Genomic DNA, 27,251 nt, shown 5'->3' with positions numbered 1-27,251 from the left:
GGTTCTGGCAGATAAATGGGACTATCAGCAATTTAATGAATAACAGGAAACACCAGGAGGTTGAGAGGGCACACAACCCCAAACCGGCTCTGAAGTATATATAGAGGCCCAGCCTGCAGACTAACTGTGTGTGATACTTGAAGTAACTGTGACCTTGAACAACCTCCTTCACTAATGATGTGCGCAGGCTCTTCCGCTCACTGTGTGGTAACTGCAGAAACTAACTCCACGATTAAAATATTGCAGAAGAGCTCACTAAATAAGATGGGAAAGGATATCTTCTTCCTCTTCCAGAGGATTCTATGGAAGGAGATGTGGAATTGTGGGATGGGTCTGAACTCTCAAACGTCTTTCAAGCAAGATTCGTCCATGACAAACACAGCCTGATATTACAACGAAACATGGCAGGAAACCAGCTGCTCAAATGTATGATCCTGGGAAGAGGGCCCCTAGCTTGGCAGAGGAGAAGTGTTCACATTGAGAAGTTTATTAAGTAAGCAGGAGTAAGAAGTTAGTGGAGGAGGGTGCAGGGCTATGTGGAGATGGGATAGAATGAATAAAGAGGACCCGCATTGCCCAGCTGGTGCGGCTCAGTGGTCGAGCATTGACCCATGAACCAGAAGGTCATGGTTTGATTCCCGGTCAGGGCAAATGCCCGGGTTGCTAACTTGATCCCCAGTGTGGGGGTTGCAGGAGGCAGCTGATCAATGATTCTCTCTCATCATTGATGTTTCTATCTCTCTCTGAAATCAATAATTGTCTGATATCAATTACTTGCTATCCACCGTTTTATCACATCACCTTTCACATTAAAAATGGTGACATTTAGGGGTTCAAGGTGCCAGAAGAATAAGCAAATTTCTCATGTAACTGACATGCCTTTGAGGAAAGAAAGGAGGCATTCTGCTTGTAAAGTGCTACCCACTGAGAGCACACACCGCTCTCTAGCAGCGGGGAATGTTCACGAAGATGGCAGCAGTGGGGGACTTCACTGCATTCATTCAGTCCGAAACTAAAACAAATAGAAAAGGGAAACAGCTTATTCCTGTTCCTTTGACTTCCTCCTATTGTGTCTCGCTTGCATGTGTTAGCCTTGTGATGTGGGATTAATCAGAGGTTATTTCTAGTTGCCCCCATAAAAAAAAAAAAAGAGAGAGAGAGAGAAAGGGAGACAACACGCAGTTGGCAAGCTGATTCTAAAATTTATATGGAAACACCAAGGACCACGAACAACCAAAACAACTTTAAAAACAACACAACTTGCCCTGGCCAGCTCAGGTCATTAGAGGGTTGTCCCCAAACACCAAGGCCAGGTTGTCCTGATCCCCAGTCAGGGCACACACAAGAACCAACCAATCAATACATAAATAAGCAGAACAACAAATCAATGTTTCTCTCAAATCGATAAATTTAAAACAAGAACACAAGTTGGAGGTTTAACACTACCTGATTAAGACTTACTGTAAGGCCACAGTAATTAGGACAATGCGGTACTGGCTTCAAGATGGACAAATACTAGTAGATCAATGGAACAGAACAGCGATTCCAAAAATAAACCCACAAACATGAGACACTGATTGTGCCAACGGTGCCAAGGCCGCTCCACAGAGGAAGACAGTCTTTTCAAAAAATGGTGCTAGAACAATCGGATATCCATATGCAAAAAAATAAAAAGAGGATTTTGACCCACATGTACCATGTAACAAAATTCATGGAAGTTGATCATAGACTGAAGTATAAAAGTAAAAGCTATAAAACTATAGAAAATAGTAGGAGAAAATCTTTCTGACCGTGGTTTTGGTAAAGATTTCTTACATGTGATACTAAAAGCAAAATCCATAAAAGAATTAATTGGACTTCATTAAAGTGAAAACCTTATGCTTTTCAAAAAGATACAGTTGAGAATGAAAGGACCAGCCACAGACTGGGAGGAAAGGCATATATCTAATAAAGAACATGCATTCAGACATAGAAGAAATGCTCAAAACTTAATGACAAAACAAGTAATTCAGTTTAAAAAATGGGCAGAAGATTTGAACAAATACTTCAGCAAAAAGGACAACACAGATGGCAAAGAAGTACATGAAAAGATGCTCAACATCATTAGTAGGGAACTGCAAATTAAAACTGCTATGAAATATTATATACCTACTAGAGGTTCGTGCACCGGTGGGGTCCCTTACACCAGTGCACACTTGGGGCCGGGGAGGGTCTGCAGGAGGGCTCTAGGGCGTGTCCGGCTCCTCTCACCCAGTCCCAATCTGCTGGACCCTAGCAGCAAGCTAAGCTACCAGTTGGAGCAGCTGCCCCCTGGTAGTCAGTGTACATCATAGCTACCAGTCGAATGGTTGTTTAGGCTTTTATACAGTATACTAGAGGCCCAGTGCACGAAATTCGTGCATGGGGAGGGTCCCTAGGCCTGGCCTGCGATCAGGACCAATGGGTCTTCCTTCCCCTGGCTGCTGGCTGCTGGCTGCTGGCCGGGGCCTTCCTTCCCCTGGCTGCCTTTGTTCCGTGCCGTTCCCTGGTGGTCAGCACATATCATAGCGAGCAGTTGAACTCCCGAGGGGACAATTTGCATGTTAGCCTTTTATTATATAGGATAGAGACTAGAGGCCCGGTGCACAAAATTCCTGCACTGGGGGGGTGGTGGGTCCCTCAGCTGGAAGGCGGACATCCCTCTCCAGCCTGGGACCACTTGCTCCTTACCACCCACCTGCTCACTGCTCCTGACTGCTGGGCTTGCTGCTCCTTAGCGCTGCCACAGAGGCAGGAGAGGCTCCCGCCACCACTGCGGTGCTCGCCAGCTGTGAACCTGGCTTCTGGCGGAGCGGCGCTCCCTCTGTGGGAGCACATTGACCACCAGGGGCAGCTCCTGCATTGAGCGTCTGCTCCCTAGTGGTCAGTGTGCATCATAGTGACTGGTCGTTCTGGTCATTTCACTATAACAATTGCTTAGGCTTTTATTATATAGATTAGAGAGGCTAAAATGAAAAGACTGGCTATACCCAGTGTTGGTGAAGATGTGGAGCAACTGGAACTCTTACACATGCTAGTGGGAATGTGAAAGGGTATAACCACTTTGGAAAACAGTTTGGCAGTTTCTTAAAAAGTTACACATGCACCTACCATACAGTAGAGCCATTCCACTCCTAGGTCTTTATCCAAAAGAAATGAAAGCACATGCCCATACAAAGCCTGCTATATGTATGTCCATAGCAGCTGTATTTTTAAGAGTCTCAAACTGAAGCAATAAAAATGTTCATCGATAGATGAACAGATAAAACACACTGTGGTACATCCATATACTGGACTACTACTCAGCAATAAAAGGAATGAACTACAGTATTAATACAACAACAAGGATGGATCTCAAGATAATTATGCTGAGTGATGGATTTGTTCATCATCTTGATTCTAGTAACAGATTCATAGGGAATATATATATCAAAACATCAACTTGTACACATTAAATATATGCAGCTTACTGTATTTCAGTTACACCTCAATAAAGCTAGTTTAAAAAACAAAATATAACAATATGCCAAATCAAACAGAGAAATAAAGAAATCAATGGGAAAAATCCATCCTAAAAAGCGTCCACACTGTCCCTGTATTTCCTGTTTTCATTATAAAGAGAGAAACGGGAATATAATATAACATCTGCTTCATGCCCCAGAGTGCACCCTTAACCCTGCCAGCTGTCTCAAAAGACATGCTTTTGGTTGTGGGGGTGGGGATGGATCAACTCAAAGCCATCAATTCCCATAAGAAAAACAAGCTAACGTGCAATCCCCGTCAATTAACAAAGATTGAAAGCTTCATCTTTCTTACGAAGGACAGCATGTTACAGTATTAGGGAATACAGTATACTTCACGGAATGTACCTTGTTCCTAAATGGATGGACTTAAAACCTATGTTCTAATAATAACTAACAGAGAATGAGCTCTGAGCACCTTCATTAGCATTTGCTCTCATTTAATCCTCACACTGACCATACAAATGTACAGATACTGCTTACAGGGTAAGAATCTGGTCTAAGCTCACACACAGGGACTAAATGGCAGAGCTCAAACCGAGGTCTGCCTGATTTGAAAGCGCATGCTCCCAACAGCTACACTTAAATCAATGTTCTAGCTGATTGCTTTGGAGAGTACATCGTGATTATTTTTATGTCTCTTTTTTGAAAAGCTAGGATTTCATGTATGGACTTAGAGCAGGATTAAAAAAAACAAAAAACCCCCGGCCATTCCAACTATAAAAAACACATTAAAATATGGCCCCAAATGGCCACTGATTAATTCCCTTCTAAACCATATTTCATTGGAAAATTTATGAATATAAATCTAAAATCTTATAATTCAACTTCCTAAATAAAATTGTTTGCTTCCTAATTTTCCAATTTTTTTATCCAAGCAGAAACTGGTCTTCTCTCAGTTTCAGCTTTTACATGCCTGTGATTTTTATCAAAGGTCTAAATTACCTACCCCAATCCTAAAAGCTCTTCTGAAAAATCAACTATCAAAATGAGATCATTTTGGCCAAAGAATAATATTAGATCCAGGCTTATCAGAACTGAAGAATGCATCCACTTTTGAGTCCATTCAAGCACATTCACAGTATATTCTGATTTTTTTCTTTAATGCAAACACTCTTGACAGGTTTACTAATATAGGACAGTGTATGCTGCTTGCTAAATTCAATTTTACCTTCCTCCTCTCAGCCCAGCCTTTATAATAATCTGCTTCCATAATAGGCACAAAACCATGACCAAAAGCAGATGTCAGCTCTGCTTACAGTGAACTTGTGTTTGTGGTGTTGAGCTACAGACCTTACCTAATACTTTTTGTTTTGTTCTGTATCTTTGCCGCTTTATAATTGTTACTAGAGGCCCGATGCACAAAATTCGTGCAAGAGCCTTGGCCCGGCCCCTGCCTGCCACGCCCCTGCCCCCCACTGCCACCATGGCCGGGGCCCTCTGCCACCTGTGCCGTGGCCCCCGCCCACTGCTGCTTTGTCTGGAAAGAAGGACGTCCGGAAGGACGTCCAGTCTAATTAGCATATTCCACTTTTATTATTTTAAGAATATTTTCAGCAAAAGTACAGGCATACCTCAGAAATATTGCAGGTTCAGTTCCAAACCACTGTAATAAAGTGAGTATCGCAATAAAGTGAGTCACATGGGTTTTCTGGTTTCCCAGTGCCGATCAAAGTCATGTTTAGCCCTGGCTAGTGTAGCTCAGTTGGTTGAGCATTGTCCCATGCACCGAGAGGTCGCTGGTTTGATTTCATGTGCCTGGGTTGCAGGCTCAATTCCCAGGAGGCAGCCGACCCAAGTTTCTCTCTCTCCCTCAACCTTCCTCTCTGTCTAAAATCAATAAAACCATATTTAAAAATTTTTAAAAAGTTATGTTTACACTGTACTATAGTCTTCTAAGTATGCAATAGCATTACATCTAAAAAACAAGGTACACACCTTAATTAAAAATACTTTATTGCTAATAATGCTAACTAACCATCATCTCAAGCCTTCAGTGAGCCGTAATCTTTTGTGGCAGGATTGCCCCAAACCTTCAATTTGTAAAAAACGCATTATCTGCAAAGCACAATACTAAAGCGAAGCACAACAAAACAAGACATGACTGTAAATCATTTGTTGTTTCAACACAGACCTATATATAACATTTGGATTTTTAATTTTTAATCCCTGGCTGCTTAAAAAACTCAAAACAGTTAAACCAGAGTTTAACTAAATATATTTCTAACTTTGTCCTGTCTACCATGTTTTTGTCTATAAATCTTCTTGCTTGGGGAATTCTGCAATGGCCGAGGGCCAAAAACAACAAAACTCTACCCTGCGCTTTAAAAGTTATACCTGTTTTACGATGGAGACATCAGGGGAAAGGAATTCAGGACTCCTCAAGTTAATTCTACATGGAAGTTGTAATACTTTAACTTTTATTACTGTGTAAGCAATTTAAATAATGCTTTAACATAACATGGTATTAGTAAATATGGGGAGATTCTACTTAGTCATAGCTAAGTGTGGCTTTGCATCCGATCTAAGATGTGCAGATACACCCGATGTGCAAGAGTCATAAATGAGCTATTTGATTTAACTTTTATTCGCAGTCAAATCTACTTTCTAAGTTTCTAAATGGCTATCGATCAAGGTCTTCTGGAGGAGCCAGACCAGCTCGGAAGCCATTTCCTCGATTTGCCTGGAATTAATGAGCTGCGCACTCTTGCTAAATGGTGTGACCCAGCCCAGCCTCCCTGGGACACACAGTTCACCAGCAGTGTGATTCGCTTTCACTGCGGAGGGGATTTCTCTAGTGTTTTCATTCATGAAAAGAAAGTGGTCAGAGGGAAAGACTTTCATAAAGAATGTTTTCCTGTGATGTAATCCCTTCTAAAACAGAAAATCACTTTATATAAAGTCCAATTAGGTCCAAATACAGAATAAATGGTCTCTGTATAACAATTAGACTTCAAATACAGAAGAGGCTGAATATTACATTATTTTCTGTTGGCCTCCCTGGTTCTATGCCAAACGTGTCTTGGCTGCAACAGAAGAATGAAGAGGCTTTTGTATTTGGGGGAGAAAAAGGAATGTAACTATGGGGGCTCTAGAAGGGTATAGTTGCAACCTGGCGCTTTGCAGAAAATTTGGAAAATGAGTAAAGCTCTTATAATTACAACTCCAGCTCTAGCTGGTTTGGCTCAATTGATAGAACATCAGTCTGTGGACTGAAGGGTCCCTGGTTTGATTCCAGTCAAGGGCACATGCCCAGGTTGTGGGCTCGATCCCCAGTAGGGAGTGTGTAGGAGGCAGCTGATCAACAATTATCTCTCATCAATGATGTTTCTATCCCTCTCTCCCTCTCCCCTCCTCTCTGAAATCAATTATATAAAAATAGCGATATTAAAAAATTAAAAAATAATTACAACTCTATAGGTAGGATCTACTTACACACTCTGGGAACTTGATAACATATTCCTGTATAAACCTAACCCTTGTCAATGTGACCTACTATTTATTTAGCAGCTACAGTGAACCATAGGTTTTGTTCAGAGATGCAAGACATTAGATTTTATGTCCAGGAAAAAAATCTATTTTGAAGGTAAGAAGAAAAAAAAAAAGATAACCTATTTTACTTAAACAAAAAGGAAAAAGCATAATAGCTATTTAGAACACAGACCAAAACCTTTTCAACTCACTACACATGAGTTTACAAAGAATACTAGCCCTGGCCAGGTGGCTCAGTTGGTTGGAGTATTGTCCCATATACCAAAAGGCTGCAGGTTTAATTCCTAGTTAGGGTACATACATAGGTTGCAGATTCGATCCCTGGTTGGGGGTATACGGGAGGTAACCAATGGATGTTTCTCTCTCTCTCAATCAATTAAAAACCAAAAAACCCTCACAAAAAATATATCCTTGGGTGAGAATATACTAAAAGGAATAAAATGAGTAAGCTGCCATATTAGTCAAGAAGTTTAACAAGTGTTTGCTGTTAAGCAAGAGCTACTGAAATAATGCAGTGAATCCTGATGTATTATAGAATCAAAACAAAGAAACAAACAAACAAAACAAAATAAACACTCTCCCACAAAGAAAATGAGGTTTCATTGTAACTTTGAGGCATCTGTTATGGCAGTTGCTTTTTTTCCAAAGGACGGAAACAATTTGGAGCCCAGTTGCTACTTACTTTATCTAACAATAGACTCTTAAAGATGTATGACTCCTGGGGAGGCTAAACTCATGCAGCTTAAGCCTCTGAAGATAACTTTATTACCCTGAGCCGTATGCACTGACTAGATACAACACTTGTGCTGGACTCTGAATGGTATTTCATATCAAAATGCTCCCTTAATTATAGCTCTAGCTTCTCAAGCTTTAGGCAGCTTAGTCAGAAGCTGCCTAAAACAACTAAAATTGGATCCCTGCAGAAAAAGTATATTTTAGGGAAACATGTGCACTAACCACCTACGCATCTGTTAACATTGAAACCAGAAGGCGGCCAGCACGTTAACACATACATAAGAACAGGCTTTAAAATTTAGTAATTCACAACATTCACTTAGAAATATTATGGCAATCTTTTAAAGCAACATGCCACAATGGCACAACCAGTTCCTCTATTCAACAGACATTTATTGGGCATCTATGTACTAGGCACTATGCTGGGTGCTGAGGACATAAGGATTAGCAAAGCAGACATATAAAGCCCCATAGGTTTGTATGGTTTCTAAGGCTGAAAAGCAAAGAGAAAATAAGGTCATCCTTTGATTTTTTTTTTTTTTTCCATTAGAGGCAGTCACCCCCAAACCCCTACCCCAGTTATGAGGGGGCCGAGGCCCACGAGTTTTTGTGTAGGTCAGCTGTGATATTTATGGGCAACTGCTTCCTGGAGTCCCAGTATGGACAGCAGTAGATCCTCCGGAGAGCCTATTTAACGCAGTTTCATCAACTCTGATTGCTATTGATACGATTGCTGCGCCTGGAAATGCTTTCTGAGTTCTAAAGGGGTCACCACGAACCAAGTTCTTCCTGGCTCGGCCGAGGAGTGAGGGACACTCTGCCAGTTCTCACTGGATGACTCCTGTGGTGAGGAGAATAGGGCGTCTCAGAGAACCAGGGGAGGAAGTGGGAGAAACAACAGGCATTGGGAGTGAGGATTAGGAACCAGCTCCAACTTCCCCCGTCCTCCTTTTCCCTTTCTCCTCATTGACCAGATAAACATGGGGTAAGAAAGGGGAGGGTGTCCTGGGTTTCAGCAGGCTGGGACTGCTGGTGTCAGTGGGACGGGGTGAAGGGAATAGAATACAGTGTTCAGGGAAAGGAAGAGCATCACCAACAGTGTCAAAGGAGAAGGTCTGTGAATGTGACAGAAGTGAGTCCCACCAGAGTGAATAATGGTATATGCAGTATATGCTGGCAGGGGCATATAAAAAGTTGGGCATTGTTGAGGGCATCCAGAGACATCCAATCCAAAGATTAGCAACCACTGACTGGTTCTTGGATACGGGAACATGATATGCGCTGACAGACTATAACTAAAGGGAAAAAAAGAAATGAACCCTACACTGTTGGAGTTTTTGCAATGCCATGGAAATTGTAGTTACATATCAATATTAGTTATTAATCATTTATTTTATTTTTAATAAGTTTTTATTGATTTTAGAGAGGAGGAGGAGGAGAGAAGGAGAGAGGAGAGAGAGAGAGAGAGAGAGAGAGAGAGACATTGATGGGCTACCTCCTGCATGCCCACCACTGGGGATGAGAACCTGCAACAAGGAAGCTTCGCTCGAGACAGATGGAATGACTGGACTGAAGTCACACATTTATGCTCTGGCATGACAAGCAGACTCAGGCAACGCACTTTAACATATGTGACTGGGCATGTGTCAAAGGCATAAACATATGATTTTTATTTAGAAATCTTTGCAAGACTGAGGCAAGGAGGGAAGGGAAGGAAGGCAGGCTCCCTCCCCCCACATCGTAGGGGAAGTGCCTCTGGAGAAATGAAAGCACTGACAGTGACTTATCACACATTTCAAAGCTCCAGGAAGACACACAAGCAAGAGTTTCCAGTGAAAAACTGCCCTGAAGCGTATTTAATTAGATAGAAATGTCAGTCTTTTTCAGTCCGCCTTAAGTAACATAAATTAATGTCACTCAAAACTTAACAGCATGTAGAAATAACGGGTTTAGATTTCATTTTTATCACAATTATAATTTCAGAGCAATACCAGAAAAGACGACCCAGATTGAGTAAAGGAACACATGTGCTCTGTTTCAGCGCGGGCAGGGAGGAAAGACAAGCTCAAGAACAGGAAAGATGCAGCCTTTTGTCTGAACCCTAATGAGTGGGTGACTTAGGAAGTCACCGATTCTCTAAGCCCCCTAGAAAGGCAAAGAGAAAGTGATCTTTGTTGCTATAAGGAAATCTTCAACAAAGGCGCTTCATATGAACTCACATGATATATTAACATAATATCTATAATAATAAAAGCGTAATATGCTAATTAGACCGGAAGTCCTTCTGGATGAAGCCGGGGCTGTGAGGGAAGCCCAGGTCCCAGGTGCCTGCTGGCGGCTGGAGGGAAGCCTGGGTCCCGGGTGCCAGAGGGAAGCCGGTGCAGGCAGCCAGGGGAAGGAAGGCCTACTCTTGCACGAATTTCATGCATCGGGCCTCTAGTTTCATATAAAGAGCTAGGGTACTTTTGAAAAAAATGTAGTAAAGCACTTCATAAACCTAATGAACTTTAGGATGTACATCAATATAACCTCTAACTACAATTTTTAACTATAAAAATCTTCCTAGATATTTAGACACTCAGTTACTCTCTTCAGCACGCTTAAGTCTCCTCCTCTTTGGCCGCTTCCCGCCTCCTTCTGGAGTGTCAATGTCCTACTACTCACACAGACACCCTTAAAATCTGGTCTTCCCCATCCTCAAATATCAAGCCAGATTGGGGCCTGCCCTGTGTGGCTCAGTGGTTCAGCGTTGATACCTAGTCAGGGCACATGCCCAGATTGCAGGCTTGGTCCCCAGTGTGGGGTGTGCAGGAAGCAGCCAATTGATGATTCTCATCAATGATGTTTCTCTTTCTCTCTCTCTCTCTCCTTCTCCCTTCCTCTCTGAAATCAATAAAAAAATATATTTTTTAAAAGACAGATTGGAAAATATCCTTACTAAGGTGTAAAAATTTATGACACTTAAAAGGAGTTATTCCCCACCCCTTCTATTTTTTAAAAAATTAGACGATAGCCCTAGTGGGTTTTGGTCAGTGGACAGAGCATCAGCCTGCGGACTAAAGGGTCCTGGGTTCGATTCTGGTCAAGGGCACATGCCAGGTTGTGGGCTTGATCCCCAGTGGAGGGCATGCAGGAGGCAGCTGATCAATGATTCTCTCTCATCATTGATGTTTCTATCTCTCTCTCCCTCTCCCTGCTCTCTGAAATCAGTAAAAATAATAATAAAAAAATTAGACTATATATTTTAGAGCAGTTTTAGGTTTACAACAAAATTGGGTAGAAAGTACAGTTAACACCCCTCCCCTTTTTCATTTTAATGGATATCAAATACTGAAACAAAAGTAGGAATTTTGAATCTGGGGTCTAGAGAATCCATGGATGGTCTTCATGGGATCCTTTATCTCATAGATACTATATCCTGAATTGTGGTATATGGGTATATATACATTTTTTGGGGGGTTGCATATACTTTATTAAAAAAAAAAAACTTCACCCAAGGCCAAGGGTATGTTTTTAAAGTTGATTTGAGAGAGAGAGAGAGAGAGAGAGAGAGAGAGAGTAAGTCACCTGGCCATGGCTGTATATACATTTTTTTTTTTTAAGGAAGCAGGTCTCAGCAGGTTATCAAGGGGATGGCATTCAAACACAGCTAAGACCACTGAGCTAAACAATGAAGTTCAAGGTCCAGACATCAGGTAGAGAGATCAAAGGAACTATTTTGGGGACAGAAAGGCTTCACCGGTGTCCCTAAAACACCACCACACAGGTGGCTGCCACTCCAAGTGTCAGTAAGTATACCCAGGCCTCTGACTTCAACAGGGCTATAGAAATACCCTGGTTAAATAAATTACAACCAATGAAACAACTTTCAAAAAACATATGATGACATCTCCCTTTTCCCTTATTAACATACCTTTAAAGCTTCTATAACAAGGTCCCTGGCTTCTAGCTCTCCTTCAAGAATACTGAACAGTGTTAGGAGTTCAGGCTTGCTGAGTTTTTCCAGATTCATCCTGAAGGCCTAAAACAGAGACACAATCAGACAATCTCTGAAGACAGAGTTAACTTGATATGATCAAAGAAAAATAAATTGAGACAGACAAGAAGTATAACTATTATAGTATAAAAACGCTTTCAGAAAATAAAATTCACTTTATTGAATTCATCATTACTCACAAAAATACATTTTATCATTTTTCCTCTAGGCATATTTGCAAGCATCCTAGAAGGTCTCAGAATGAGTTAGTCACTAATTTTGTTCACTAGAAATTCAGGTAAAATTGTGTTACAATTAACAGTATTTCACCAAAAATTGTTATACCATAAAAAGATTTCCCATCTTTAGATAACCAGATTCAAAACCCGTATATAAAACATGCTGGCATCCCTCTGAAATTGGTTGAAATGAAATTTGAGCAAAGATAATGTTTGCTGGGGGTATGGGAGAGATTTTTCTTTTAAATTGTCTACTTTCAGAGAGAATATCACAATATTTATATTTCATATAGCAAAATAAGACTTAAATGCAACCAATATGCAAAAATAATTTTAAATGACTTCTTAAAAATATATTGTTTTAAACATTTTTTAAAAAAATGTATTTTATTGATTTTTTACAGAGAGAAAGGGAGCGGGACAGAGAGTTAGAAACATCGATGAGAGAGAAACATCGATCAGCCGCCTCCTGCACACCCCTACTGGGGATGTGCCCGCAACCAAGGTACATGCCCGTGACCAGAATCGAACCTGGGACCTTTCAGTCCGCAGGCCGACACTCTATCCATTGAGCCAAACCAGTTAGGGCTGTTTTAAACATCTTAATTGGCCAGACTACTGAATGTATTTCACTTAAGTTCACATTTCTATAAAGAACTGTATCTCTTGAAATATGTTAAATGGGAAATCTCATGGCACAAATTCTATCTTTTCCACGAGATTAATTTCTCACAAACCACACATAGAAACTAGATGGCTGTTTTAGGGTCTTTTGACCAGCATTTATGGTAAAATACATTTTATAACTTCCAAAGTAGAGCAAATACTACTTTCCTATAGTATTCTGTAGAATGATTCACGGCATGACTGGTTCACACACCCTCCAGTAATTCCTAGCTCTTAAGGGAACATTACATTTTAGGAGGCACACAAAAGACTCATTGATTCCCTCCAGAGCTATGCCTTCAGGTGAAGGAAAACATGGAGAAAACTCTTACTTCACTGTGTTGTCAGATTGTGTTTTGAGACATGCTGTACAAATCTTTTCGCCACATGGTAAAATATGTTCAATGTAACTTCACCTTTGAAGGGCTAACTTTCTAATGAGGGAGTTTTAGTGACGAGTAAGTAATTCTCACATCAGTGCTAGAGAGATATCTCAAAGCAGTTATTTTTTTTTATTTTTTAAAGACTAGTTTACTGATTTTGAGAGAAAGAGGAAGGGAGAGGGAGAAAGAGAGACATGGATGTGAGAGCGTAACAGTGATGGGCTGCCTCCTGCACGCCCCCTATCGAGAATCAAGTCCTCAACCCAGGCATATTCCCTGACCAGAAATCGAACCGGGAACCTTTCGGTACATGGGATGGTGCCCAACCAATTGAGCCACACCGGCTAGGGCTCACCGCAGTTATTTTAAAAATAAGAACTAAAAAACAACAATAAACCTCATAAAGCTAAACTTAATATAGATGGAATGTTGGAAAGAGCACGTGGCATTGCAATCAGATAGATGCCAGGCCTGCATCTTCCTGGTTGTGTAACTCTGGGCAAGTTTTCAGATTATCACCTTTCTTATCTGAAAGGGGGATGATGATATCTAACTCATAGCGTTACTGTGGAGATTGCGTTAATAAAAGTAGAAGGCAGTGCCAAGTTCCTGATACAAACTGAAGAACGGTTTAATTATTAATCACTACTATCCTCTCATTTTCCAAAGCAATTCAAAGAACAGTATTACCACAGTTAGGGGCAGCCAAGACCAGTGACCTCAGAAATACCTTCAGCGGCCCTTTGTAAAAAGGCGCCAGCATCCTGAGTGAAGAATGGCGCGGACGAAGCTGCCAGCTGAGTCACCTGGCTTGTTATCTCTACATTTGTAAATCACTCCGGCACACAAATGTTAATATCTGGAACATTTTGCTAATATGTACCAACCCATTTAGCTTAGTGTCTGCATGAAGTGAATACAATAACAAATATGACACAGAAGAAAAAAAAGGGCCACAGCTGTATAATAATTCAAAGCCCAACAGATCTGTTTTGTATATTCCAATAATCTTTCTTTATAAATATTAAAACTTATAAAGCAAAGAACTCTTTGCTTTTCTATTCATTTGAACGTAATCTCAATACACAAAACATTGCAATACATTTTTGCATGAAATATAAATGGAAGATAGTAAAACTGCCTTATGTTTTAGGATGTAAGGGATACTGCTGAGGATGGGGGTGAGGGTGGGGTAGGGGTGGGGGGACGATGGGGGTGATACTGACCTGATAATTGGCAGTCACACTTCAGTCCTCAAGTAGAAACTCTTCAAGTTCTCTTCAGTTAAAATTTGGGAAAACTGACAAATATATTTAAAATGCCGTCAACATGGTGAAAAAGTGTCCAATGCTGCAAGACAATAAGAAATTAATTGCCTATGTGACCACACTACAAACAATTTCTAAATCTCATGAATGTCAACTGTGTCATTAGGATGATGAGGCCTGACAGCTGTAGGTTGATTTGAACAACAAAGAGGAAAAGAGCCACTTCTTCAAGTAGAATCTGAGTAATACAGGACCAATAGCAGGGATCCGACTTCCCTTAAGCAATTATAATTAGGGAAGGTGAGGGCTTTCAGAACCTTTTTGACTTTAAGGGGTCCATTGCCATTTCAGGGACTAACTTACGCCTGTCTCTAGAAGAGACTGATTTGCTTTCCCTGAACGGACAAAAGCCCATTTGCTTGAGTCACCATGACTTAGGCACAATGGACAAAGAAAAATAAAGATAACTGAATTTTTCAAATCTGTGAGAGAATGCTCATCCCCTCACCTCCTGCCAGTCAAAAAACAAGTAAACCAACCTGTCACCATCTGGACTTTGTAAGGCTGATCACTCATCCCAAGCTTCTACTTTCCCCACTGATTTTCAAATATGAAATGTCGAATTGCATACAAAATGTGTTTTACTGTCCTAACAGTGGATTAGACCCAGCAGACTTAAAAAAACGATAGGTTTAAAATTTTACTTGATAAAACATAATTTTGGTCTTGTATTTTTAGGCACCAGGCCTGAAAGCCTATTTGAGTTGCCAGAACATGACAGTCAAATAGGGACAATATTGAAGGAGGCATAATGCAGCAAAAAATGCTTGTGTCTTTAACCAAGAATCAGCCGTTAACCTAATTATGGGTCTCTCCATTTAGGAGAGGAGTGTGTTGTGCAGTCAGTAACAAGAGTATAGAGCCATCATACAGGCAAACCACTAAAAAGCCCCACCCCAAATTTCTGCCCAATATATAAATTATGTGGCCCAGGATTTTCAGAAAAAGGCCGTTTCTAACTCCGCAGTCATTATCAGAGACACGAGCCAGCTTTTTGGCATGCCGTGTTGCAGTGAACAGACTCATTCTGTGCTCGATTTCTAAATGAGCTGTTACTTGTCACTGTCATCATCCATTAAGCAACTTTGAAAGACAAGATCATTTCCACCAGATGCTCAGTTCATTCCTTCCCTTAGAACCCGAGACCTAACTTTCCCTTTCCTTCGAGTTTAGCCACAGATATTTCTGTCTAAGGAATGCTCCAGTCGATAAATATGAAATAAAGACCACTTGTGTAAGACCACTTGTGGACAAGTTGTCTGGATACATTATTATACACTGGGACACAGCTAGCTGTAGCTATATTAAGCTTCACAGTTTTCCCAATTACAAAAATATATAAATATCTAATTAAAAAAAGACAAAGTTATATCTATTTTAATACTCGGGAAAATTTGCCTATTTATGGGCTAAGGATGAACCATTTTTGTTATCAATATGTGATTTCAAACATTTGGTCTATTCACATGCTACTCACTTCCCACCAAGTCAGGGCCAACAACCGAGAGCAGGTCTTTTCTAACCAACTGTCATGTGCCCACAGTCAGAGCAGGGGTCTGGAGAAAGCCTCCCAGAGCCCCCTCGGCACCTTGCCACGCAAGTATGCTGTGGCTTGGGCTCTGTTCATTTGATCCTGACCTTGTGCCCTTTCTGGATGACACCCGGGCTCCACTCATTCTGGTTCTGGTTGTGCCTTTTTCTTGAGCAAATCCCAGCTTTTGCTCTGGAACTCTGAATTAATTCGATGGAACAGCAGGCTCTGTTGCCTTTTTACCACATAGAGATTGGGTGGCAGAAAAAGAAACACCCCAAACAGCTTCTATAGCTATGTAAGCAGTGGGCAGGGCAGGGTGGAGTACAAGTAAGATGTTTGTCTATCTAGTATCTGGGTGTGTGTTATGTTTTCACGTGGAGCTAAAGGCTTTATTTATTTCTAAGTGGAGGGTAACTTGAGACACGAAAGAGGAAAAATAATATTTTTCAATATATCTTAGATAGAAATACCTTAAGAAAAAAAAAATCAACTTGGCTAGTATAAAAACAAATCAGTTGTTTTACCCAGATCACACTTGCAAAACTGGATAAAAATCACTTCTTTATTAATATGCTCAGACATAAAATTTAAGAGATTTATACTTGAGCTACAACTGACTGATATTCAAGCCATTCAATAAATTTTTAGTATCAGTGATGATACTAAAAGTAAAGACTCTTTCATATAATAGAAGCAAAACCAAAATGTTGGAGGCCAGTTAATTCTTAAAATTCAAAGAGCCAACACTAACATACAAAACGGGTGTTTCTGACAGCTTTCCACTGGATACTGTACTTCCTTAGAAATCCAGAATATATGAATTAAAAAAAATTTTTTTTATTGATTTGAGAGAGGAAGGGAGAGGGAGAGAGAGAGAAACATGATCCGTTACCTCCTGCAAGCACCCCAACCAGGATCAAACCTACAACCTGAGCATATGCTCTCACCAGGAATTAATTGCAATCTTTCAGCGCATGGGATGATGCTCCATCACCTGAGCCACACTGGCCAGGGCTAAATGAAATTTTAAAAAATCTGTCACATTTATAAATACTAAATCTAAATATGGACAAAAATGCACCGCTATTTTAAAGAATGAATCCAAAACAACAAGCCATCTGGGGATGGAAGGTGTTGACATGTTCTCTCGACTATCTCAGAAGATTTAAGTTTCCCCAGCCTCCGGCTTTCCAGTTTTTCAGTATTTATGTATTTGGGGGTAAAAGAATGACAACATTCTAAACTGTACCTCTCATCCCACTTTTGGCATTTTAGGATTAGCCTGGGGGACAAAAACATGTCAAAGTACTATCAAAAATTAGTTTTCTGATCAAGAAAGCAGGTCTTTTGTACATTTACTAAAGGAGCTGTTTTTGCTATTATTATTTACAAAGGTTCTAAAACCACTGTAAAAAAGCAAATTGAGTTTTAATTCTACAATACTAAGCAATGTAAGCTTTTATTACAAATGTCAAATTAATCTTCTTTCAGTTGAAGGTAAAAGATATTACTGGACTATTTGGGTCTTTATGAATCTACATGTTATAACATACGTTATGGGCTGACCTGTGTCCTCCCTCCCCCAAATTCCTATGTTGCAGTCCTAAGCCCCAGGACCTCAGAATGTGACTGCATGGGGAGAGAGACAGGGTCTTGAAAGAGTTAGTTAGGTTAAAATGAGGTCATTAGGGTGGGCCCTAATATGACTGGTGTCTTTATGAGAAAATGTGGATACAGACATGAGACAAGGAAAGGACATGTGAAGACAGAAAGAACACAGCTATCCACAAGCCAAGGAGAGAAACCTAGGAAGCAACAATCCTGCGGACAGGTTGCTTCTGGACTTGGAGGCTCAGGACTGTGAGATAATTAATTTCTGTGGTTGAAGCCACCCAGTCTGTGGTGCTTTGTTAGGGCAGCCCTCGAAAACTAATAAAACAGCGTGCTGATCATTTACAGCTTTTAAAGACGATCAGAGCAACTAGATCCCACCCTTCCCCTTACTATGGGAGAGCCATAGCAGATTGTTCAGAAGGCCTTGCTTTGTCTGATCAGTCTGCTTTTTGCACCCACACTACAGATAGCGATAGTAGGCCTCCAGAGACCAGTTCTGTGATGAGGCTAATACTCTGTAAGGTTAACTGTCAGGAGCCAAGAGTTGGTCAAAGGATTAACTCTGACCTTCAGTAAGTTACTGAAACTAGGCCCACCTCCTCTTGCCTGAGGACAAAGCATTCCTTCTGCCACAACTGCCACACCCTTTATCTATAGTTACGACTTTAGCCGATTATCTAGGTCAGCCCCCACCCCTCCTAGGCATCCACCCTTCTAGAAATCACACATAAAGAATGCTGTGAAAAATAAAATTTTGAGGCTTGATCAGAAACCCCTTTGTCTTGCCTCCATTCTTTGCGTCCCTTGTCTGTCTCTCATTCTCTTAGGTGCGCCGCCTCGGTACCCCCGTTAGAAGACCCCGCTGGCCGGGGCAGTTAACACTGAAAATACTTTCAGTAGTCTGTTCAAATACACAGCACTGTACTCTTAAAGCAGATTCCAGGATACCAGATTTTCTGGATTTATGCTTAGCATAGGCATTACTAACAATATAATTGAGCTTATCAACATTAATCACCACCACCTCAGAGTTTTATAGCACAGTTTTCTAAGAATTTAAGCAGTAATAGTAATAATGAAAAATATAAACGGTTATTGAGCTAAATAAACGTTAACGTATTCTAGGCAGTGTTCTAAGTACTTGACATGTATCAATTCAATCCTCACAACCACTGTAGGTGAGAGATGCTATAACTCACCAAGGAATTCTTCATCATCACCCATTTTACAGATGGGAAACCTAAGGCATAAAGGCCAACTAACGTGCTTAGAGTTTCACACCTGGTAAATGATGGGAACGGGATTTGAACCTTGCTAATTTGATTCCAGAGGCTTCCCTACTAACCCCTGCTACTTGGTAACCTCTGTTCACATCTGATCTGCTCATTTTATCAGCCTTCAGGAAGGGCGTGGAGGAAAAACCTGGGCCCACATGTGATTCACAAAGCTGGAAGGGACCTCAGCAAGACTCTAATTGAGCACTGTATATTCACAGGTGAACATTGAGGCCAGAGTTAAGTTACTTTTCTGGAGATTACAGTTAAACAGTAAAACTAGGTGTAACACTCATGTCTTTTTAACATCCAGTCTAACCCACTTTTTGGGACACCATGATGGATATCAGGTTTTTGTTTTGTTTAGCTGCTTTAAGACTCACACATCTCTGGTGTAGCTCTGTGTGGGTGTGATGTCTCTCTTTCCTGCTATGCGTGTACATCTGTTTCTCTCACTGTCTCCATGTTGCCAACAGGATTTATATGTATATTGACGGAAAGGAGGAAGTGGCCTCATGCCCATAAACAAACATTCAAACATCTCTCCCCCAAAAGGAGGACACTGAGCACGCCGCTATTAAAAACAGGTCTGTCTACCTGGATATCTGTTTACACCCTTGCAAGTATTCTCACCTGAGACAAGACCAAACCAGAAGAACTACATTAAGTAAGCTACTGGAATGTATGTTAATGAAAGTGAATAATAATTTTTATGTTAATACATTTTTTCATTAAAATAAAAAAGATATGTCTTTTAACATCAGAAAATTACCAGAAATATGAACCATTTCAAGTATACTTGTCAGCTGGCTTTATTTAGTTTAAATAAAATTACAATGTGATTTCATTGAAATATATCAGTCTATGTCATCTGTTTGTCCATCATTCCCCTAAATTTTTGCTTTTCTGAAATAATGCCATGATGATTTGTAAAATACCACAAGGAGAGAACAATAACATGTAGATTAATTTTATTTCCAGTAAAATGATTCATGGGCCACAATTCAAGAGACAGCCTGGAATATAAAAAACCTTCAAAAGTTATTGCAGGATGAAGTTATTGACTCCATCGGGATTCCAAACCGGAAGAAACAGAGTGTACGGCATGGAGGACAAACCATGGACAATCAAGGTATCTGTTTTACGGCTGTGCCCCTAACCCTACTCTCCCTGAACTGCCAAAAACTTCACCAAAGCCTCTAACAGAAATATAACTGGTGATGCTGTTTTGCTTTTTAAATTTTGTCTTCTAAACCAGATCACTGACTTTTAAAAAAAGGTTAACAATTTGGTATCAGTTGAAAATTACCCACAACAGACCTAGCGATTGTTTTTGCTCCAAGGTTCTTTGGGGACAATGATTCTCCTGGGAGGCAGTGTCATAGCGGAAAGTGCGTGGACTTTGGTGTCGGACAGACCTAGGCCTGCATCCCTGCTCAGCCACTTCGTGGTTCATCGATCCACTTAACCTCTGAGCTTTAAGTTCTTCGTCTATAAAGTGGGGATAACAATTCATACTCTAACAGGATACTAAATGGTTTACATGAGTTAGTGACTGGTCCGTCTTCTCATTTTTCATCCCTGGAGAGCCTATACTGGGCTTCATCTCCAAAGATAATGAGGTTTCCTTTTTCCAATGCGTCATCGTTTTCTAGCATGCATGTGTCGAATTTAGAAATAAAAAGAGATTGACTCCTTCTGATTTAACAGCTACAGGACAGAGAAGGCCTGGCCAGTTCCTGGGGAGGAGGCTCGGGAACACGCACACTGCTCCGGCCGGCGGACTCGGCACACTGCTTGAGAAAGCAACGGCTTTCCTCTGCTAGACGGGTTTTTTGTGACTTTGGCAGACAGGTGCAAAGCACGCCTTTGCTTCACTGAATTTTTACGGCTTTTAATCGTCCCAATTTTAACTTGTAATGGCTGAGAAATGGGTTTTCTAAAAATATCACAGCTATTTTTTTACATTATGTCAAATGCTTAGGTCCATACCTATATTCACATACATGATAGGTACGTATCTATATAGGAGCAGTTATTGCATTCTATTCCATCAACTCATCTGTTTACACATCTGTCTTCTGTCTCACGTGACTGCTCTTCTAGACAAACACTGTCGTGTTCAACTTGATTACATTTAGCACCAAGCAGCCTCTGGTTTGAGGGGGTTCTCAAAAAATGCGGGCTGCAAAGAAATGTCCGGGAAGGCACCTTGGATGACAGCCATCGAAACTGGGCTTTATCTTTTAGGAAGTGAGATGCGACTCAACATGTTTAGCCAGGGGACTGTCACCACGAAGGCAGTTTTAGGAACGTTAATGCTTGAAGCCCACAGTGGATTGAAGGCAAACTGGAAGCAGAAGGGGCAGCTGGGAGGAAACTTTCCCAGGAGAGATCTGAGGCAAAAATGAGAGGACTAAGACGGTGGCAGCAAGAAGGACTGATGCAAGAGACTTTATAAAGAATTTACAGGAACTTGGTTCTGGCTCCATTTAAGGAGGCAAGAGGGGGAATTATCCCAGGTCAGCTGAGGTTTTAAGACTGGGTGACTAAATGATGATGCCATTAGCAAAACAGGGATGTTAGAAAAGGAACTGGTTTTAGCGGGGAAATGATGACTGGGGTGTGAGACATGCTGAATGAGAAGTAGGCAGACCCCAAGAGGAATGTGTTAAGAGTCAGTGTGGTGAAGGGTAAAGGTTTAGAAATGGAGAAGTCTTTAGAAGTGCCTTCCACTTAAGAACAGAAGGGACAGGAAGAAGCCAATGTCCAAACAGACCAGATCATTTTTGTGCCCTCAAATCTTAAGCCAGTGAAGAACCAGACTGGTTCTGTTCTCACTCCTCTACGACCTGCTGCAACAGAAAGGACTAAGCAGAAACCAAGCAGGCCCCCTTCCCACCACAAAACCACTTAGTGCTTCTCTTTTCCTACAACTTAACTTGTCGGTTACTGCCTTTTCTCGCTCCTTTATAACTTACTAGTGACCTGGCGCACAGATTTGTGCACATTGAAAGGAAATTAATTAGAAGGTGGCCGGCAGGGCAGGACTGGGCTAGATGGGCCAGACACGCCCTGGAGCCAACCTCCCTTGGTCCCTCCCCAGCCGGCTGCACCTGGGGTGGTGCCGTGGCTCCAAGGGTGTCTTTGTTTTTTTTTTTTTATATATTTTATTGATTTTTTACAGAGAGGAAGAGAGAGGGATAGAGAGTTAGAAACATCGATGAGAGAGAAACATCGATCAGCTGCCTCTTGCACACCCCCTATTGGGGATGTGCCCACAACCAAGGTACATGCCCTTGACCGGAATCGAACCTGGGACCCTTGAGTCTGCAGGCCGACGCTCTATCCACTGAGCCAAACCAGTTTCGGCTCCAAGGGTGTCTTTGGAGTGAGCAGGGTCCCTCCAGCAGGTGGGGGGTCCCTCGGCCTGGCCTGAGGGGATTGGGCCAAAACAGGCTCTCTGACATCCCCTGAGGGGTCCCGGAGTGCGAGAGGGCACTCTGCAAAGTTTCTGTTGTACAGGGTGTGGAATGCAAACGCAAGAGTGCAGTAAACCAGATTCGAGCTGACAGTGCCCCAGCAACAATATAACCCATGGCCAAAGGTGGAATTGTGTGGCCCCACGAGGAATCGGGCTCCCTCCTCTCTGGTTTCAGGGTGCATTACCCAAGAACTGCTGCTCGGCAGCTCCTGCGTTGAGCGTCTGCCTCCTGGTGGTCAGTGAGCATCATAGCTACCGGTCGGATGGACACTTAGCATATTAGCCTTTTATATATATAGATCAGTGGTCACCAACCTTTCGGATCTCATGGACCACCAGTTGGCAACTGCTGCTCCAAAGGTTTCCTTAAACCAGCGGTCGCCAACCTTTCAGACCTCACGGACGGACCACCAGCGGTCCACGGACCATGGGTTGGCGACCACTAATATAGATAGTTCTTTCCTCTTGTTGAGAAAATTCATCCCCATTTCTTCCCCCATCCCCTCTTCTCCTCCTCCTGGCTCTCACCTCCTAAGGAGAGCAGGCCCAGAGACACCTGGCCGAGCCTTCCCCAGCCGCTTTCCACAAAGGCTCAGTCTAAGCAGATGCTCCCAGGTTCAGGGTCAGGAGTCTTTTTTGTCCGTAAATCCCCTCATCCTGTGCTCTATCTTTCTGGTTTCTATTGAACTCCGTAACAATTAAGGATTATAGTCTTTAAACTCAGTAGCGATAGTAACAATTAAGTATTACGCTCTTAGTGGGTCCAGAAGCCAGGTAGGATTCCTTTAGCAGCAAAGGACACATTTACATGGGAAGCTTTGGCTTTGTACCTGAAATACAGTTGGGAAACACTTGGCAGGGAGGAACCATCTACCGCATTCTTGACATCAATGCCTCCTTGCAGTCCTGGTTTCCTCCCCCCACCTCCACTCCTGTCTCCTCCAGGGTGGTTTCTTCTCACTCGTTTTGGTTGTTCTAATGATTGCGCCTTACTTTGGGAGGCCTGGGGGAGTTGTCTTCAAAAGGCAAAAATCATTTTTAATCAAAATTACCATTGAAAAGCCCTTAAATCTCACAGAAGTTGTTGGCAGCAAACACTCGGGAAAAGAAAAAAGAAAAAAAAAGGTCTTTGGAAATAGGCTAACAAGCCATTCCTAGGGTCACCCAACAGACGGACCAATTTCCAATGGAAAGAAATCTCTGCTTCTCATCTCATGCCACCAACGCCATTACAATGGCAGCCCCTGGGAACACCGTTCTGTTCCACTCAGACAAGGCAAGAATTCCAGTCCCGTTCTGCCAGCTCACTGGGAGCTCTGCAAACAATGTGCCAAAACACAAACCCACTGAGGACTGGGCGCTTTCTGCACCATGATCAGTCTGATGACTCCATTCGGGACCCAATATTGTTTGTGCCCCTGTTCCCTTATTTAGTGCGAGTTCAGAAAAGCGTTAGATCAACTAAAAATCCATTTAAAAAACAATCCCAAAGTAGATCAGTAAGTTCTGGACATCAAACACTCAGAAACCGTTCTTAAATAAAAATCAGCCATCAGTTCCTAGCGTGTTCTCCTACATTCCCTTCATTCCTTTGGGGTCAGATTCTTAGGGGAATCAAATCCTACAAGGACTAGCACTGAGGACATTAATATTTCTGGTTCAGATTTCATCATAGCAACATTATATATCTAACCAGCAGTTACTTTCTTATAGGAAATTCAGTATTGGAGAGTTAAGATATTGAAGTTTCATAAGACATCAGATAAGGAAAAGAAAGTAAAACCAAGACAAAAAGTGGATTGTTTATACTAACACGATGTGCCATATCTTATCAGTACAAGACCTTTCTAGACTAGCCTAAGGTGATAGCTTCAAACTAAGTTTAACACTTACTAAGTCAAACTATATACCAGGCACTGTGAGAGATACAAAGACCACACACACACACACACACACACACACACACACACACTACTACCTGCTCCAAGAATTTATAAATTAATGAGACAGATTAGACATGCAATGCTTTTCTTCATCTACTATGACCAAATAAGTGTTGAAAATTTCCAAGACCCAAACGTGTATCAAACTGGTCTTGCATGATTTGCTTTTTCCTCTCTGCTCATTAAGGTCCTGGCAATCACCACTACTTTGGTTTCCTGAGTCTCTTACCTTAGTTTATTTTCTGTTCTCTGCTCATGTAATAAGATCTATCTTTTTGGGATTTCCTGTTCTGCTCTTAGTTTTTTTCCTGCTGCTCTTGCTGGGGGGCCCCCGTCTTACCCTCCTCCAGCAGCACACTTTGTGTTCGCTGGAGAGACAGACCCTCCACACAGTTTGTTCTTTGTGCTTTTTTATTGGAGATCTGGAAACAATCACCGAGAGTGGCTCTGAAAACTTGGAACCTAACTATTCAAAAGTAATTACCTCCAGGAAGTCTACTTTTAGAAAGTTTAATCAGGAAGGTAAAAGACGGCCTTTCTAATCACCCTCTGCCATTCCAGCTGCTTGCATCTCCTTGCTGTTAGCGTTAGCTATAGGCAGCAGTCATAGGATGGACTGGGGACTGAAAGCAGAAGAAATAACCCCAAAATATGGCACATTTTAATATATGGAAGTGCTAGCAATAGAATAGGGGGTTCAAGGGCGTTCACATTAGGTCAAAACCATCAATATTTTGCACCTGCTGAAATGAAGGTCATCCTGACAAAGCCTTTATGAGCACACTATAGACACTGGAGGTCACACACGCATGACAATAGCTGGAGTTAACCATGTTTTCATCTGTCCTTATTTCTGAGACTTAAAACGTGCTCTTACTTTTCATCCCCTAAATTTGGGTAGGTGATACTGGACTTGTAAAAACAATCAATAACATCTCTTATGTATCAGTTTTTCACCTGGAGGGAAAAACCCACCGTAAAAGAGGGGCTATATGAGTAACCAAAGGCCACAGGACCAGATTAATCATAAACCTAGACGACTGAACCTGAATTTCTTCCAACACTTCCTGCCTTTTGTTTCAACAGAACTATACCTTCAAGGTTAACTGCAGTCTCCCTGAGCAACACACCAGCCCGCCCTAGACCGGGGGAGATCCTCTTCCCTTATCTAACGCTCTTGATTTACTCATCCACACTGCTTCCTTGGAAAGCACGCTCTTATTCATTGACAGTCAGACAATACACGCCGCGCTCCTCCCCACGCAAGGCCAACTCTGCAGATATCCAACACACCCGTCTCACTGTGAAATAGAAAGGATGGTTTTCCACCAAGTTTTCAGGGGAGAAATAGGCTGGAAAGCAGAAATGAAACGCAACTCAAACCTAAAAAACCCTTAGAAGTTGGGTTCTCCCTCAAGAAAGAGGGAAGGTACAAAGGGGATGTGGGGGTGGAGAGTTACTATTTCTCCTTCCTCCAGAGTCTAAAAAAGTCCCGCAGCGGGTGAGCTCTGGACCCCACGGGAGAACAGCGGATCCGAGGGGCTGCGGGAGGGAGACGGAGGGTCAGCGCGTGGGGGATGGGAAGAACTGGGGGGAAGGCCGCTTCCTCCGTGGAGCTGGCTGCTGGATCGGGTCTTTGATTTTTGCTTCGACCCATCCCTCTTTTTTTTGAAAACACTGATTTTTTTCTTCTTCTTATGGATGAAACCAGCTCTGGTGCCACTTTAGCGAGCAGGGGCAGGTGTAGTGAGGGATGTCTGGCCTCCCGCGGGGACAAAATGGGAGTGGGGGCAGCAGCCTAGAGAATGGGAACCTGTGCGCCCTCCCCCCAAGGTTGAGGCGCTGGTCGAAGGGAGCCTTTAAATGAGGGGTGTCTGGAGGGGAGCCTCTTTTGCGGAGCTGGGACTGACGGGGACAATGAATAGTTGCGAGGACCCTCGGAGGATGAGGAGCCGCCTCCTCGGGGAATACCGGGAGGTGGAGAGACGGCCCCGCCCCCTCCGGGGATGGGCGCCAGTGGCAGTTGGGACGCTGGCGGGAGGATCCCGGAGGTCTCACCCTTGCTTTTCTCTCGGGAACACGGCCCCCCCAACCTCCGCCAAGCCCCAGCCCTAGCAGCTCCTACCTTTTCTTTCCCGGCGCTTCGGTCCACTCCCAGCCGCCGCCGCCGCCGCCTCTGCCACCCGCTCGCATCCACAGCCCACTGAGGCCCCGCCCCTCAGCCGCCAGGCGGGCACTGGCATCCACCAGGGCCAATCACCACCGCGCCTCTCCAGCCCCGGCACCAATCCGCGCCCGCTGGAGGCGGGGCTTCTCCAATGTCATTGAGGCTCCTCCTGGGGCCCCAAGATCCCTTTTGTTTGGGAAGAGACAAACTGGGATTGAGGTCGCGTCACTTCCGGCAGGAAGCGTTTCCCTGCTCCTGCCCGAGCTCGGGGCTGGCTGGCTCCTCTCCCGCCCGGCGCCTGCAACTTTCCACCTTCGGTGCGGTTTCCCGGGCAGGACCCGGGCGAGTGCTTCGTGCTTTACCCTCCTGGTCCTGGAAGCTCAGGAATGGCGGGTGCCCTGATTGGCCACATTAACGTTTGAAGTGTGCTTTGGTGTCTGCTTCAGAATTAGTTGTTGAAAATCGGGTAACGTGTCTTCCATGCTCTCTCTTTTTTTTTCTTGGACCAGCTTGTGGGTGTGGTTCTAGAAGCAAGGGCGCAGAGATAAAAAACCCGATACCTTCCCCCTTTATCTTTTCCCATTACATTTGGGAGAGAATACTAGCCCTGGAGCCCCTGGCGAGGGGACGCTGGTAGTCCCCAGGAGAGCATACACCCAGCCCAACTTGCCTTCTAGATAGAAGTCGGATGAATAATTACAAATTTGTGTGTCAAGGTTTTTCACGCTATGTGAACAAATGCGGGACTTTTTGTGTGTCCTTGGCTCCCTTATACGATGGGCAATGGCGTTTACAGTGAAGCTGGAACAAAGGACAGTGTAGAGGATGCAAGGAATGTCTGTGCCTCCTTGTGAACACAGAAATGCAGATCTTGCTG

General features: G+C 42.7%; 2 protein-coding genes across 2 annotated transcripts in view; one reads left to right on the top strand and one right to left on the bottom strand.

Annotated features, from left to right (window-relative positions):
- The window catches only part of ST7L (suppression of tumorigenicity 7 like), a 140,850-nt gene extending 120,858 nt beyond the window's left edge, over positions 1-19,992 (top strand). The window contains exons 16-17 of the mRNA XM_054711425.1: positions 19,336-19,447; positions 19,762-19,992. Of these exons, the coding sequence (XP_054567400.1) occupies positions 19,336-19,417 (82 nt within the window). The 3' untranslated portion in view covers positions 19,418-19,447; positions 19,762-19,992. The remainder of the gene's footprint in view (positions 1-19,335; positions 19,448-19,761) is intronic.
- Positions 1-26,382, bottom strand: part of CTTNBP2NL (CTTNBP2 N-terminal like) — a 43,155-nt gene extending 16,773 nt beyond the window's left edge. The window contains exons 1-3 of the mRNA XM_008147165.3: positions 26,333-26,382; positions 14,257-14,380; positions 11,680-11,787 (exon numbers count right to left, since the gene is read on the bottom strand). Of these exons, the coding sequence (XP_008145387.2) occupies positions 11,680-11,778 (99 nt within the window). The 5' untranslated portion in view covers positions 11,779-11,787; positions 14,257-14,380; positions 26,333-26,382. The remainder of the gene's footprint in view (positions 1-11,679; positions 11,788-14,256; positions 14,381-26,332) is intronic.
- Positions 26,383-27,251: the final 869 nt, after the last annotated feature.

This window comes from Eptesicus fuscus, chromosome 22 (assembly GCF_027574615.1).
Source record: "Eptesicus fuscus isolate TK198812 chromosome 22, DD_ASM_mEF_20220401, whole genome shotgun sequence".
Taxonomy (NCBI): Eukaryota; Metazoa; Chordata; class Mammalia; order Chiroptera; family Vespertilionidae; genus Eptesicus; species Eptesicus fuscus.
This window is presented reverse-complemented; position numbering and strand designations above follow the sequence as displayed.